Genomic DNA, 16,636 nt, shown 5'->3' on the forward strand with positions numbered 1-16,636 from the left:
CAATAAGTGTCTACCGGGACACTGCGGCGGTTGTCACGGGCTCGAGGAGAGTACCAGGTCGTGACATTATGTGTTAGTTATTATGGATATTCAATATATCTTACTTAGCTATTGTGGATATTGTATATCGTGTTTAGCTATTGTGGATATTTTAAATAATTTATTACAAATCTTTAAAGAAAACTAGACGCATTAACTAAAGGGGAGCAACTCATTATGCATAAAGATTTGAAGCATTCATATTGAACATAGACATTGCACTCTTAATCTAGGAGTTCTTTGTCATCATCAAATTAAAATGAAAGAGAAAGAATGTTGACTCCATGTGTTTTTTATGATAACAAAATATTTCATTCATTGGTGTCTAATTATATTATTCAAGTGTGAAGGAGAAAGCTTAAATTCATTAATATATTAGATATTTGAAAACAAGTCTAGATGCTTGTTCAGTTGCAATATGGGTTACTTGGTTAAATAAGCAAAGAAGAAAGAGCTTTAATGAAGATAGATTAGTCTTAACTGATTAACACAAATCCTTTATCAATTAAAGCAATTCTGGGCGCTCTGGTTAACATAAGGTTTAATCAGTTAAGCAGGTGCTGGATGCAAAACAGAATCCTTTTGATCGATTAAAGGAAAATAGTTAACTGGTTAAAAGTCAAAGTTAAAGTGTCAAGAAGCGTCAAAATTCAAATTCAAAATATTGATGACCGTCTAAGGCACCAAACCAAAAAGATTTAAAGTTGAAAAATTCTTAATTGGTTGGAGCCCATTTTAATTAATTAAGGATGAATGAGAGAAGCTTCAATTAGTGAAAATGAGTATTAATCTGTTGAAAGGAGGTTGGCCAAAAACAGTACCTGAAGGTGCTTGAAAATAGAAAGTTATTAATCAGTTAAAGCTATCGTTAATTGGTTAACACAAAGAAACAATGGGCAAGTTAGAGAAGACTTAATCGGTTAAAGCTTGTTTTTAACCAGTTAATGAAGCACTGTCTGCACATTTGAATTTAAGCACAAAAAGACAAAATAATTGCAAAAAATGGGTACTTTCTATCTCCAACAGTTAGAAGTGATTTTTCAAGTATTTAAAGTCTCTCCAATAGTCGAAAAAACATAGAGAAGCCATCCAAAGTGATTTTGAGCTTAAAAGACCAAAAACCTTCTCTTTGCACTTGTATTTTGCTCTCATCTTTTGTAAAGTATTGAGCTTAACTTTGTACATCTTAAATCAGTTAGGTGATCAATTGTACTTCATCTTTTCTCTATTTCTTGTTTACTTAGAGTGTAAGAGACACTCTAAAGGGTAGATCAAGCTTGGGTCAGCTTGATTGTTGTTGTAGGTTCTAACTTAGCCTTAGAAAAGTTAGTTTTGGGTTTTGATTAATTACGTGAAAAAACATTGTTAAAGGTTGTGGTTGAGCCTATGAAAAGCCATTGTAAAAGTTTGGTAGAAGCTTGGGAATTTCACTGATTTTAGTGAATTGGTTTGAAAATCCTTGATTGAGAGATCAAAGTCGTGGATGTAGGTTAAGGGGACTGAACTACTATAAATCACTATGTTCTGTCTACATTTTTTTTATTTTTTTCTTACTCTTAACACTTAAAATCATTCTTCTAACAAGATTTAAACTTCCATTTTCAAATTCTCTTATCAGCTCTTTACTTGGAAAGAATTTTCATGTCATTCCAAAAGTGCTATTCACCTCCCTTTTAGCACGCTCTTTGAGACCAACAAGAGTAGCTTACATGCTTAAAGTTAAAAGCACAAGAAAGGTGTAAATTTTATCATTTGTGGCTCAAGAAGATTTTTGAGGTAAAACATGTGCAATATTAATTCTCAATATTCATATATTTTAAATTAAGTGCTTATCCTTGTGAAATTGAGAATATGCGTGACAAAAGTGCTTAATGATGATATTATATTTAATGATAGTGCTTGGACGTGCTTTGAAATTTAGAGCTAAATTGAAAAGTTCAAAATGGTTAAACCTAAGCATGACAATATTTGACTACTTGAATTGATTTCTTCAAAGGAAAATGAGAACTATATAATACTTTTATTTGCCATCATTCAAGTTTACATTGACCTTTAGGTTGAACAAGTTTATTACATGATGAAAATACTTAAACTTATTGATCCATTGGAATATTCATGTGCTTGCATTGAAACATCTTTTCTTACAAGTTGAGATGTTCAAATGCTTAGTCTATGAACAATTCTTGAAAATGTCTCATGTTTGTGTTTAAATGATTATTTCAAAATTGACTCTTCAATTATGCATATGAAATAGATTATGATGAACTCCATGAACTTCATGAAAAATATTCTTAGTTCATCTATCTTTTTGGTCAAATCACATGCTTGCATGACATCTCATTTTGTTGACCTTAAGAATTAAAGTCTATACCTTGACTTGAGTTATGCTTCTGAATGTGAATTTAAATTGTCAAGCTTGATCATGATATATATTGTGTTGACATAACTGAAAAAGCCTTTGAATGTGCTTTTGAATGTTAATTATGTCTTTCATGAACTTAAATAACTACATGATCTAAAGACTTGTATGCATCCAACTTTAGCTTATAAGTTACCGTGAATGACTTAGTTATCGATTGCCCTATCCAATCTCTCAAAAACTAAACCACGCTTCCAAGTAAACCTAGGGCCTTGAAATCCCAAATCCAAGAGATCATAGCTGTTCATAAATTGTTGAAATCGTTGACATGGACGACTTCCATGAGCAGAACCTCCAGATTTTTTATGCGAAAAAAGAAAAACATTAAAATTATCCGTCATTAACCATGAACTATTTACAGAATTTGCAAAGAGGGACAATTCATCTTATAGAATTCGTCTAATCATCGATGAAGGATGTCCATAAATAATTGATAGCCATTAGTGAAAGCCAATCGGATATTCCATGGATAAATGCAAGTACTGAGCATGATTTCTATTAATCGAAATACATAAATCTTCTTTCCATAGAACCTAGATGCCTTGTTAAAACCCTTTAGCTTCAATTCAATGTGATTTATCAAAACCCAACTTTCTTACAATTATGTTCGCTAATTCACCACTGATGCGTGGGTCCACCAGAGCTAGTAAATACAGTATAAATTGTTTCACCAAGTCATGAAATATTTTGACAAAACCAGTATTTTCAGTTCCATAACAATTCTAAATAAGCATTTGAAAATCCAGTAAATAAACTCGAAAAGAAGAACTAGAAATAACTCTTAAGTCATTATTTGAGTCATCCACCATGATCGTGGTCTCTACTTCCCTAGTGCATGTAACAGTGAATTCCATTACCGAACCCGAACCATTTGAGACTTCCCTCGAATGAGCGCTATCTTCTATCAACGTTGTAGAGAGCGAAGTCTGTTGCTCAAAAGACTTAGTATTTTTCACTTTAGCCTTCTTTTTAAGCAATGTTCTATTTACTCGTACAATGCTTTTTGCAACAAGTCGTCTATCTTCTCTCTCATGCATAATAATACCCTCTTCATGTTCAACTACGAGACTCAAATTATGATTCTGCAATGATGCTTTTAGGTGATTTTCTTTCGATTTAAGGTTAGTAATGATCCAAACAGTCAAATGTATTGTTGAATCAAGAGTTGTAACTCGAGGAATAACACCTTACTCCTTGCAATGTTGTTCAGGCTCGATCATGGGTGCAGATTCATTGCTCTTCACCTCAGAGAGAGAAGGTGCTCCCAACACAGGAACACTAGGTCCCATCTCTACTATTTTTTGGATATCACTCTCCATTCCACTAGTTTTATCCCTCTCAATAACTTTTTGGCTAGAGCTTTTAGTCAACGTTAGCCATGGACCCTTAGATAGGTTAATCAAATTATTCGTGTCAGTATCAGTTGCAGCTTAGCGGGATCTTCTAGTTTTACCTAAGGAATAATCCTTCTTAGCTTCAACAGATTTCTCCACAATCATGGCATCCTTCTAATTCAACACGTCGTCCTTCCCCCTGATGTGATCAGTCGGTCCAGAACCGGACTCTCCCTCCTCTCTTAAGATAGAGAATCTAGATCACTGTTGAACATATTTGCCAACATTCATGTTGCGTGGAAACCTTTGTTTAAAATCTCCACCTCGTGGTTTTCGACAAGTAACCAACATCCACGGTCCAAAAGGGGAGGATTGCGATTGAGTTTTTTCCATGTTCTCATCATCCCAAATAACATCAGTAAGCTCAAAAGTTTGTTTGGGACGGGTTTCTTTAACATGACTATAGACTCTGAAATTAAAGCAAACCCTAGGAAGGCCCTCATATTCAACTTTCTACATTCTTCCATTAAGAAGAAACCTAGGCAACAATGGTTTCGATAGGTCTAGTTCGATTGCAATACGGGAAAATTTTCCCCGTTTTTCCGAGCTCATATTGTAATCAATTTTCAACAGTTTACCCAACAAGGAGGCAATCTGTTTCAACACCGATTCATGATAAAGATGGAAAGGCATTCCCTGAAACTTAACCCAAGCAGCAGCAACAAATAAATCCTGAAACTCAGGGGGATACCAAGGTCTCACCATCAAGTTATGACCTTGAATCATCCATGGGCCATCAAGTGAGGCTTTAAGTAATCCTCTTCCACTGTGAATTTGACTAAATAATTCTCCTCATCAAGATCAACAACAGTGAATTTACCTTTAAGGAACAATAGAGTTGCAATTTTATCAGAGAGAAATTTATTAAAAATAAGGAGCCCTAAAAGGCGCATTACAATCGATTTTATGCCATCTTCTGGCCAACTCTGCCTGTTTTCCATCAGAAATCTTAATTGACGACACACCGTCAATCGTATCAAATCGAAAATCATCCACTGAAAGCCCTTCAGTCTTTGAAAACACGTTATCACTGTCCGAGCCATTGTCTTTTTCATCCTCTACTTCATTATCTGAGCCCATACTCGTGTCAAAAAAGAGATCTTCTCCATCCGTAGACATCAAAGCTTTTTTGAAAGAAGGGTTATGGACCTTATGGTGTACCACCATCTGATCTTCCTCTGTAGCATGCTTTCAAAATCAACTTTTTTCCGAGATCTATCATCAAGAATAACCAGCGAAGAATTCATAGAGAGAAAATCTTTCGCCACCGACAATGCCATTTACTGATTTATCTTTGATTGGTTGAATTTGGGTATTATCTATAAATTATCTTAATTTATTTAAAGACAAATTGAATAACCAAATTTAGATTTTATCTCTAAATTATTTTAATTTATTTAAAAATAAATTAGATGATCAATAAGTAAATTTTAATTGATTAAATTTAAATATTATCTGTAAATTATCTTGATTTATTTAGAGATAACTTGGATGATTAATAGGTGAATTTTTATTGGTCCAATTAATATATTATCTCTAAATTATTTTAAGAGATAAATACATGACACATACCAAAAGTTTAATTGATCCAATTATGTGTCTTTAGGATAATTTGTTAATAAATTAACTATATGACTACTTTAAATTATGTGTTCAAATCCACATGATGACACATTATTTGTTTTTAATTTATTAATTTCGAATACATGACTTTCAAACACATGACATCTTATAATTGGATAACAATTTTTATCTTTCTACAGTGGTGCTGTTCACATTTGCTGCAGTAAGCTTTTTTTCATTATCTTGAATTTAGCTTACCCTCTCCGACGTTCAAATATTCAAGACAATGATTAAACAGAAAGAAACATCCACCAAGAGAAATGATCATCCCAATTAACATGACAACACCCAATTAACCATAACATTACAAAAAGTCATACCAAATCTAGAACTGCCGCTACAGTTTGACCTTGGCATCCAACTTAATTTGCTTATGCTTGAAGAATTCTTTTTTCTTTCCCCACATTTGTTAATCCTAGTTTTTTCCTTACGGTCCAAGTCGCTTCTGCTTCCATTCTGATCACACCCTTTCTGTTGACAAAATCCCCATCAGATAGGGACCCCGTTTGCAATTGAATCCCCTCTGTCATTTTACTGATTTCCTTCCTTTCTTCTTAAAACTCTTCTTCTTTTTTGCAATTTGGATGATAATTTGTTTTTACAAAAAATAAAACAAAAAACTGTTTTTATAACTTTAATTTTAATAATAAACACAGCAATAAATGATAATTCTAAATTTTAGTTGTGCTCTTGTAAATGACGAATAAAAATCGTTTGTTCTGTAAAATGTCTCAATCCTCAACCTGTATAGCATAAATCATAATAAGATTGATATAATGTTTTAGTTGGAGGACTATGACTAATATCAAAGAAAAAAATGATATTGTATCTGAGTATTTTAATTCATTGATTGATACGTTATCTTTCTATCTAAAAATGTACAGTTCGAATCTTCCTTTCTAAAAAAATGATGTTAGCCATTTCAACGTGGGTCATAGTGGGCGCCTATATCTTTTAAAGATTGTACAAATTTGCCTCGGGGCTTGAGCTAGCTCTAGCTGGGATACCCTGCGGACTGGACTGCCACATTCTAACTGATAGCCCATTTTCTAACTTCCTGGTAGATGCACTCTTTTTGTTACAATATTAATTACGGAATGTTACTTTAGTAAATATCATCTGCCCTTCTTATAGCTCTTAACTCTAATTCAATAGTAACCTTCGGATTACGAGTCAAGACAGGTTCTCTAGCCAGAATTAAACCTACATAAGCACACCCTATTTGCCTTGCAAGATTATTAACAGAGCCAAATTGCCTAAAGGATCAAATTCCGAGTTAATGGAGCAACCAAGGCAAAGAGCAGCAGCAAATTCAAACCCACTCACAACCGTAGCTTTCTTGGAAAGAGCTCCCACTGCTTACGCGGATTGCCCTTCCATTGTCTATAAGCAAACGACTTACGCGTGGTCGCAAACTCACCGTCGATCCTTACAGGTGGCCTCATCATTGTCGTCCATTATCACCAGAGGCCACGTGGTTACTGTGGTGGCCCCCAATATCCCTGCCACGTATGAGCTTCATATTGCGGTCCCAATGTGTGGGGCCATCCTCAATACCATCAACACTCGCCTTGATGCCCGCACTGTATCAGTACTGCTGTGCCACAGCGAACCAAAGCTCGTATTTGTTGACCATCAATTTAGTTCTCTGGTTCTTGAAGCCATAACTTTGTTACCATCAAATGCTAAGGTCCCATTACTCGTCCCCATCACTGATGATGAACCCTCTCCATCATCTACCCTTGGTTTTATTGACACGTATGAGAACATGGTGGTAAATGGTGATCCTGGTTTCTAGTGGGTCCGACCAGAAAGTGAGTGGGACCCAATGGTATTGAACTACACATCAGGCAGCAGCACATCATCACCGAAAGGAGTTGTCCATTGCCACGGGAATATTCATCAACACACTTAGTTCTCTGCTTGATTGGTCGGTCCCACATCATCCTGTTTTCTTGTGGACCCTCCCCATGTTTCATGCCAATGGATGGAGTTACACGTGGGGCATGGCCACGATGGGTGGGACCAACGTTTGCCTTAGAAATTTCAATGCGTCGATCATCTATAACTTGATAAAACGACACAACGTTACCCATATGTGTGGTGCGCCAGTTGTGCTTAAAATGGTAGTATCAAATTCTCCCACTAATGAACATTTGGAAAAACCAGTCCAATTCCTTGCATCAGGGGCTCCAGTGCCAGCACCATTGCTGTTGCAGGCTGAGTCATTGGGTTTTAGAGTGAGTCATGGCTATGGGTTAACTGAGACAGCTGGGTTCGTTATGTCATGTGCATGGAAACCACAATGGAACACATTGGCTGCGTCAGAGAGAGCGAGGTTAAGAGCCAGGCAAGGGGTGAGAACAATTGGGTTAATGCAAATGGATGTGGTGGATCCTGAGAGAGGAGTTAGTGTAAAAAAAGATGGTTTATCGCTCGGAGAAATTGTTTTCAAAGGTGGGCCGATGATGCTTGGTTACCTGAAGGACCCAACAGCTGAATCTTCATGCATGCGAGAGGATGGCTGTTTTTATACTGGAGACATCGGTGTTATTCACCCTGATGGTTATTTGGAGGTGAAGGATAGATCCAAGGATGTGATTATAAGCGGAGGAGAGAATATAAGCAGTACCGAAGTTGAGTCTGTTTTGTACTCGAATCCGGCTATCAGCGAGGCAGCTGTGGTGGCGAGACCGGATGAGTTTTGGGGTGAGACGCCTTGTGCTTTTGTATGTTTGAAGGATGAGTTGAGTGAAACGCCTACGGAGGAGGAGATAATAGAGTTTTGCAGGACAAAGCTCCCACATTACATGGCACCTAAAACTGTGGTGTTCAAGGAGGAGCTTCCTAAGACATCAACTGGGAAAGTTAACAAGTTTATGCTCAGGGATATTGCCAAGGCTATATAATAGAATTGTTTTAACAACATGAGCTCTAAAGTGGACAATATGATCATTGTACCTAAGGCCAAAAGAAACTCATACAAGAGTCAGGATTGCCTTCAAATGCACACAACTTAATAGTTAATATATTAGCTTCTCATTCTTTTCTTTTGTCCTTAAAGATGCTTTGAAGCTGACAGAAAATGAGGTCTTCTAATAATGTCCAATATTATACATGCTCTTGGGAGAATTTAGCTGTACATTGTGTCATATTTTAAATTTAACAAAGGTTTCCTAGAGGCGAAACATCCTCCATTTGCATAAACTTTCACAAGCCAAAATGTCTAAGATTCTGTCAACAATATTCTTCCTTGCATCTGAATTCTAAGCAAATTCAAGTGTTTCTGTCATAAAGCTCTGTCCCTCTAAGCCCCATGATAACTTGAGCACACCATGGTGGTGGTATATTCTTTACACACTGACTGAATTTCCATTTAGAAACCACCAAGGGTTGAAAATCCAAACGTCATTCCTCCATAAGTAACAGTTGCTCTCATGTACAATCAGGAGGCCTCAGTCCTATCAACTACCATATAACGGTTTTTGTCAGTACTCAAGCTTGATGAATGAAGCTGCTTTCTTCTCTTTATAAGATGCACTGCAGTTTTCCTGTCATCTTGTGCCTCCACAGAATCAGGCTGCAAAAGCTTAAGACTTTAATAAACCCGAGAACATAATAGCTGAACACAAATAATAGCATAAAGTAAAAGTCAAAAACAGATTTATGAGAATGCAGCCTCCCTCGTAATTACTAGGGTGTAGAATATGGTAAGAGTTAAAACTAGGAAATGATTATCGAGTATCAGATTCCACAGAGGCTTCATGTGGCAAAAACTCAAGATCTTGCTAAACAATTTGGGTAATCTACTTTGATTGGCATTTCCAAGGAGATAAAAACTTGTCAAAACAGTTCAGTACCTGGCTTTGCCCTACAAAATTCATTCTTGCCCAGGATAATAGACTTAAAAAATATAAGCAGCAGCTCAATGATCTAGGACACAGCACATTCACTCAAAATAAGAGACCAGACAAAGTACTAAAAAATGACAAGTGTTGATAATGTACCTTGATAGCTAATGCTCTATCAAAACTCTCAATGGCACTATCAGGCTCTCCAAAGTTTAATTGTGCTCTACCAAGAGTGATCCATGCCTGAAAAACAATCCAATATCATAGGAAATAAAAGAGCCATTTAGCATCGAACAAAACTAAAATAACAAAAGTGTACTTTTGACTAAAAATTAGATGTAATGAAGTTATTAACAGAAAAAACCATTCAAATATAAATTGTCAGCATTAGCTAGCCACCACCATACAGGTAGCACACATGGGAAACCTAAGGAAGCTGCCACATGGAAAATCAACCAAATTTTACGGATCAATATTACAAATTCTTTTCCTCCTTACCAATTAAATTTGTGCAGCTTTGTGGGCATCATTACTTTAATAATAGCCTACAAAGTAGCAAGTGTAAAACCATGCAAATGAGCTCAATTTTGCAGGTATATACCAGACTACCAGTTACAATTGCTCCAAATCCTTTAAGAATTATAAGCATCATGTTTATAGAACATAGTTATAAAGGGGATATGAAGTTTCTGAAGGTGAACAATAAAGCTTTATATTTGACATCATATTCAGGTTACAAGGCTGACATACCTCAGCCCATGATGGTTCCAATTGAGTTGCCCCTGCCAAGTAGAATCCACAGATAAGCACACAAAAATTTCAAACTTATATATTCATACTGCAACAAACAAACAAACAAGCAGAAAACTGTAGCGCATTACATATTCAAAGGCAGAAACATGGTGAATACATTGTGCATGCATTCTGGAACTTCTCATATTGTCTAAGGAACTTTAAATCAAAGACGCATTGAAATACAACTAACTGAAAACTGCATCAAGAAACATAAGTGAAGTAGTTAATAGGAACTGGAACTTACGAGTCGCTGCCTTCAATGCACTCCATGCATCCCCAATTTCAAGTAGAATTTGTGCCTTCTGTTCATGCAAGACTGCATTTTCAGGCATCAAATTGAGAGCACCCTCCCACTTCCCAAGTGCTTCCCGGTATTTCCCATCCTTCAAAAATAGATTAGAAATAAGAATGAATACATCATATCAGGTATGCCAAAATAGAATAATAAATACACAAAAAAAAGTGCCACCATTTCTTGCTAATGGAAACTATAAGCGTAGTAATAAACCATATAAAAATATCTAAGCTCAACTCCACCAGTTTTTCTTTCCCCTTTTTGCTCTACTTTTTTCCCTGTTAGATTTGCAATTAGTAATAATTCCTTTTAGTGGTTAAAAACATTTTTGGGGTATTCCCTCTCATTGCATTATAATTTAGTAAAATTAAGGGGGGGAAAATAGAACATGTCACAATGAAACAGAAATTAGAATACCACAAATGAAAACAGGGCAAAAATCCCATAATCAATTAATGAAATGGTAAAATTCATCATCAGCAACACACAATATACATCAAATGGATCATATAAACCATTTCCTGAGCAGCCGATGAAGATTATATCTTTTTCAACACCTAACACCAATTTATTGGAAACGGGACAGAGAGAAGTATAAAAGAAAAAGAAAATAAGGGGAAACAAAGTATATACCTCAGCAAGCATGTTGCCTTGGGCTTGGAAAGATTGGGCAAGTCGTTTAGAGTCAGAATCCAAAGAATCAGCAGAGGATTTCTCATGATTTTGAGAAGCTGCGGGTTCTTCACTCTGCAGCTGGGCATCTGGTTTTTGTTGTTCAAAAGGAAGGTTTGGGTAGTGTGCTATAGCTTCCAGGGACCGCTTCTTGTTGTTCTTGTTCTTGTTCTTGTTCCACGTTAGCTTCATCTCTTCTGCAACTCTTTTTTCGCTCCCACTGGGATAATCTACTTTCGTTCTTTCTCAAACTTAGTGGAGACAATAGACCCGATCCGGTCGGGTAATTTTTGTTCAAAAATTCGAATCCATTTATGGTACATGTTTTAAGCCCGATTCACGCCTTTTCTTTTCGTTATAATAATTGATTTTATATTTATTATTATTTTTTTAATTAAATTAAAACTTTTAAGTAAGAGAATAATGCTTTTGTACTTAAATTCGTGTTAATTTTAAAAACTGTACAAAGTTAAATTTTGAGAAAATTGTAAGAAAAGGATCTCGTGATAAGGTGATTTAAAAAATAACCACCTATATAAAATTATTTATTTCTAGCAAAAAAGAAGCATAAGTAGATCAAAATGTCCTTAAAAATATCGTTTCAAATAAACGCTCAACTGTTTAAACTATCTCTCTCCCGCCAAAGAGAAAATAGAAAAAAACAAAAATAAATGCTCAATTATTTGAGCTCAGTCATCTTTCACTCTCAACTCTTTGAATTGTCTCAACTCTGCCAACTCTTTGTTGAGCACCATTGTCGCCAGCTCTCTCAGATCTTTGAACTGTATGAGCTCTGTCAACTCTCTGTTGAGCACCATCGTCATCAAGCTGTGGTCTATCTCTCGGCATCTGACCATATTGTCGTAGATTAACAGACCCTATAGTAAAGATGACATTAAGGTACCTATTATTGGGTTTATTGCTGCAACACACTTACATTTCTAAAACATTTGGTGTAAATTAGAACATAGATTAGAAACATTGCCCAGAGTTGTTACATGCCATGCATCTATAATATGCGTTAGCGTTATTTTGGCGTCTCACGACATTGGTTATATGCATGGCGTGTTACAACATTTTATGTTATATGCATGGCATGTTACCACATTTTACTTTATATGCATGGCGTGTTACAACATTTTACGTTATATGCATGGCGTGTTACCACATTTTACGTTATATGCATGGCGTGTTGCCACATTTTATGTTATATGCATGGCGTGTAACGTAATGACTGACAAATTTTTGAACACGGCATGTATTATGTAAAATGATTGATAAATTTTTTTTTAAAGTTTTCAGTGGGGTTCCAATTGTTCGACTTGTGATAAGACACGGTGGTCAGTGGGTGGATGGCATTTATAAGGGTCGTGAGTCACGAATGCAGGGGGTTAGGAGTGATTTGTCGTTTGCGAGCTTGATGAAGCTAGTTGAAGATGTTGTTGCGGTAAACTCAAAAATTAACAAGATTGAGTTACATGCATTAATCAGTACACCCGGAGAGCTATCATAGCCAATTATCAAGGACAATGAGGATGTTGCATTAATTCTACTAGAACAGAGGAATGTTCCGGCTGTGTATGTCAGCATTAAGGGACGCCAAACAAATGTTGTCACATGAAGAAGTTGAACAACATGGTAATAAGCTTAATGAAAATGAGATTTACAATGCTTCACATATACCACAGCATTCGGTCCGTAACCCATAAAAATGGTAATTGAGGTATGCACAAGAGTTTGTGGAGCCCGGTAGACAGACGACATTCACAGAACAGTTGGTTGCACAATTCTGATCAAGATGTGCATCAAGCCAATTACTTGTTTCTATCCAACAAATGCAACGATCGGGTGAAACTGTAAAGTGTGTTATGCCATTGTCAAATGAGAATACAACACTTGAGGATAACAATGTGAGATTAGAGGGTGACACTGCGATACTGGAGGATAATATTGCATTTGATGAGGAAAATGAGGATTTGTTCGTTGCCGATGAAGATAGATTTGATGACAATTTAGATGATGGGCTTGAACGATGGCATGATGACAGTTCAGATGATGATTGGCTTTATGACAGTGACATTCCAATTTGCAATAATGTTGAAGGAGAAACAGAATCTGTTGGAGGTGTTGATGTAGAAGATGTTCAGTGTGATGACCCCATATACAATAACCCCATCGCTAGTGAGAACGGGATTCGTTCCCTTGATACATTGCTCGATGATAGTTATCAAGAAAGGGAAAATGCAGGGATATCTCGTACGTGGCTAATTGCAAGTGCAGAAAGGTTCTCATTCCAAACAATTACCACTGAGGAGTCGACATGTGTTGATGATCGCTTATACAAAGGAAAAATGTTTTCATTGAAGGCCGAGTTGAAATGAGCTTTGAACATGTTGGTTATAAAAGAGAAGTTTACGATAAGAGTAAAAGGCCACGTAAAGGTCGTCATGAGGTTGGTTGCAAGGACAAGGCATGCAAGTTCAGTGTGCATGCAATGAAGTTACCTAATAGAGGAGAATATTGGCAAGTTCAGACTTTCCACAAAGTACACACCTGTACTGTTGATGGTTTGCAAGGGCAATTTTCAACTACGAGTGCGAAGATAATTGGTGAACTTATGTCACCCAAGCTTCGGGCTAATGGAGTAACATTGAGACCTAAGGACATAATTTGTGAGATGAGGGTTCAGTGGGGATTGGAATGCTTGTATGGTAAGGCTTGGCAAGGGAAGGAGTATGCGAATAGGCTTGTTTTTAATCCCCCGAAGGACTCATTGCAACTATTACCCTCGTATTTTTATATGTTGGAACAAGAAAATCTTGACACAGTGACTGCAGTGGCTACTAATGAGGCAGAAAGATTCAAATATTGTTTCTGGTCATACGAAGCTTGTATTCAAGGGTTTAGGGATGTAATGCGTCCTACGGTTGTAATTGATGCGACACATCTGAAAGGCAGGTTCAAGGGTGATCTGTTTGTCGCTGTATGCAAAGATGCGAACGAGTGCGTATATCCAGTTGTATTTGGCATCGGCCATGTTGAGGACGAAAACTCGTGGACGTGGTTTCTTAGCAAGCTACGTGATGCGGTTGGTTATCTTGAAAACAATATGTTCATTTCTGATCAGCATCTTGGCATTAAGAAAGCAATCCAAAATGAATACCCAGAAGCGCACCACGGTTTATACGATTACCACTTGAAAAAAACTTTAAAAACAAGTTCAAGCGCGACGACGTTTGTATGATTTTCACCCTTGCTCGAGATTGCTATAAGGTTTTCGATTTCAACAGACATATGAACCAGCTCAAGCAGATTCATACGGGAGCCCACGATGACCTTATGAGAATAGGGCTTAAGAGATGGGCACGTGCATGTTCACCGGCAAGGCGATACCAAATGATGACATCTAATATTGCTAAATGTGTTAACTCATGCTTGAAGCATGCAAGACAAATGCCAATAACTGTTTTGATCAAGTTCATCAAAAACATGTTCCAACGTTGGTTCCATGATCGGTACGAGGAGGTCGTCAAGGTCACCACGCCCCTCAGCCCTTAGGTTGCCAAGCAGTTGAGCAAACGGTTCAATGATGCACATCGCTTTGTAGTTAAGCCTATCAATCAAGTGGAGTTCGAAGTTAAAGACGGGAAGATGGACGGACTTGTAAACCTGTCCAAGAAGACGTGTTCATGTTGTGAGTTCCATACAGATTTACTGCCATGCAGCCATGCCATTGCAGCAATAAGGTCAGAATATCTTTATTTCTTATTTAAGCCCTAATTGACATAACATTTACATTATGCTTGAAGATTAAGTTTATTGTATTTTTCAATAAATGCAAACGTGAAGCCATTGAATTCTACGCTGACTACTACAAGACAACCGTTTTGGTGGAGGATTATTCGGGATCCATTCTGCTAGCAGGGCATCCTAGTGAGTGGGACATCCCCCCTCATGTGAAGCAAATTGTCATCTTGCCACCACTTTGGCGAAGCCAAGCGGGAAGACCTAGGAGGAGAAAGATTCCATCGGCTGGTGAAGGTAATTGAGCACGGAGATGTTCGCAATGCAAAAGGTGTGGGCATAACATACAGAATTGCCCATCCCCATTTGCAGTTCCATCCACAAATTTGGCACCATCTCTAAGTTAATCGGTGCCTCCACGACTGCGCCAACCCAAAGCTTGTTCAAGTTGCAGACAAATCGATCACACACGCAACAACTGTCCAATATGAAGGACAATGTTTGAAAATGTAGAGTGTGTTGTGGATGAAGATAGCTTGTCCACCTAACTAAATGTGTAACCCATGTGCAATACCTTTCTCACAATTTCCTCTTGTAGTATCTTACATTCATTCATATTTTTTAGTGTTTGTTAGTTTCCTCTTGTAGATGAGTTTTTATTTTTTTTATTAATTTTGTAGATATATTATTTGAGTATTCATCTCATTTTGTCCGTAGTTTTGAACACTGAATAGACTTGCGAAGTCCCTATACTATTACCCCATTTCTCACATTTTATTACCACTTGTATTAAACAATTAATGATTTGATTTAATTCCTTTCTATTTCATTTGATTTAACCTTTTATTTTCTTACAATCAAATTCCTTTCTATTTCATGAGTAATTAAATTTCGCTAATACTCTCTACCTCTATTTTTCTTCTTGCTTGTTATTCACTTCACCCACCTCAAGTGTAATTATTACTTTATTTTAGATATTTAAGGAAAGTTTAAAAAAAGTAACACCTGTTATAAGAAAAATAATATAACCTGATATTTTAATTGTTATTTGAGTGATTCCGGCTCTCAAATGTTTATCCATACTCAACATTAAAAATTCTCGAAGTTCAATTTTCTTTTTCGAACCTTGCCAAATATATGTCTATTTAAAAATGAATATAAGTAGAGTTTCGAGAATCTCATCGGCTAAGCACTTTTATTTATATTTATATAATTTATATGTCATGAATTTATATTTTTAATTTAAAAAATATATTAATAAAATAAAGTAAAGTTTTTATTTATAAATTCAATAGGATTTGTGGTATTTTATAATATTCAATTATGAAATTGGGAGATAGTGTTGTTATCAACTTTGGTTTGTTTATATACAATGTCTTGTTGTATTAACTCTTTTATTCATATAGAAAATTAGTTTGAATTTATTTTGATTTTTGTAATTTTAATAGAATTTCATGTTAATGAACAATTGGATAAACTTTAATATTATTTGTTATAGATTTATATTTTTAATGTAAAAAAATACTCATTATATAAAAAAAATTTATTGATTAATTTAAAATTATTCCATTTGTTAATAATATGAGTTCCATGACATGTAAATATAGAAAATCAAACAAAAGAGATTAATTTTCCTTGAAGATATAGACAAAGAAAAAGAACACGTGTAATTAAATTAATTCATCTAAATTATGCTAAGCTAATAAAAGAAATGCCACATGGCAGTTTTTATCATCTGGTGTGGGGGTTGGGATTAGGCTGTAATTAGTAGATGTGAATGACATCTTGTGGTGACACGCTGAGT

At 36.0% G+C, this 16,636-nt stretch overlaps 2 protein-coding genes and 1 pseudogene across 2 annotated transcripts; 2 read left to right on the forward strand and 1 right to left on the reverse strand.

Annotated features, from left to right (window-relative positions):
* On the forward strand, positions 6,755-8,520 carry LOC18592433 (annotated as a pseudogene).
* LOC18592434 (tetratricopeptide repeat protein 33) lies at positions 8,552-11,407 on the reverse strand. The gene is made up of 5 exons (XM_007019186.2): positions 11,050-11,407; positions 10,366-10,504; positions 10,077-10,108; positions 9,483-9,569; positions 8,552-9,055 (listed from the first exon to the last, which is right to left on the reverse strand). The coding sequence occupies exons 1-5, from the start codon at positions 11,278-11,280 to the stop codon at positions 8,921-8,923; spliced, it is 624 nt and encodes a 207-aa protein (XP_007019248.2). The 5' UTR covers positions 11,281-11,407; the 3' UTR covers positions 8,552-8,920.
* Positions 13,466-15,137, forward strand: LOC108663008. The gene is made up of 3 exons (XM_018125490.1): positions 13,466-14,267; positions 14,696-14,751; positions 14,898-15,137. The coding sequence occupies exons 1-3, from the start codon at positions 13,466-13,468 to the stop codon at positions 15,135-15,137; spliced, it is 1,098 nt and encodes a 365-aa protein (XP_017980979.1).

The sequence above is a fragment of the Theobroma cacao genome, chromosome 8 (genome assembly GCF_000208745.1).
Source record: "Theobroma cacao cultivar B97-61/B2 chromosome 8, Criollo_cocoa_genome_V2, whole genome shotgun sequence".
Taxonomy (NCBI): domain Eukaryota; kingdom Viridiplantae; phylum Streptophyta; class Magnoliopsida; order Malvales; family Malvaceae; genus Theobroma; species Theobroma cacao.

Bases quoted from the DNA above. Each gene is read 5' to 3' on its own strand.
- LOC18592434 (XM_007019186.2), bottom strand. From the start codon at position 11,280: ATGAAGCTAACGTGGAACAAGAACAAGAACAAGAACAACAAGAAGCGG. The intron at 10,109-10,365 runs GTAAGTTCCAGT...TCTACTTGGCAG, and splicing joins TGCATTGAAGGCAGCGACTC to GGGCAACTCAATTGGAACCA. The intron at 9,570-10,076 runs GTATGTCAGCCT...ATTGTTTTTCAG, and splicing joins TGGAACCATCATGGGCTGAG to GCATGGATCACTCTTGGTAG.
- LOC108663008 (XM_018125490.1), top strand. From the start codon at position 13,466: ATGAGCTTTGAACATGTTGGTTATAAAAGAGAAGTTTACGATAAGAGT. The intron at 14,268-14,695 runs GTTTATACGATT...ATCGCTTTGTAG, and splicing joins ATACCCAGAAGCGCACCACG to TTAAGCCTATCAATCAAGTG. The intron at 14,752-14,897 runs GTAAACCTGTCC...TTATGCTTGAAG, and splicing joins ACGGGAAGATGGACGGACTT to ATTAAGTTTATTGTATTTTT.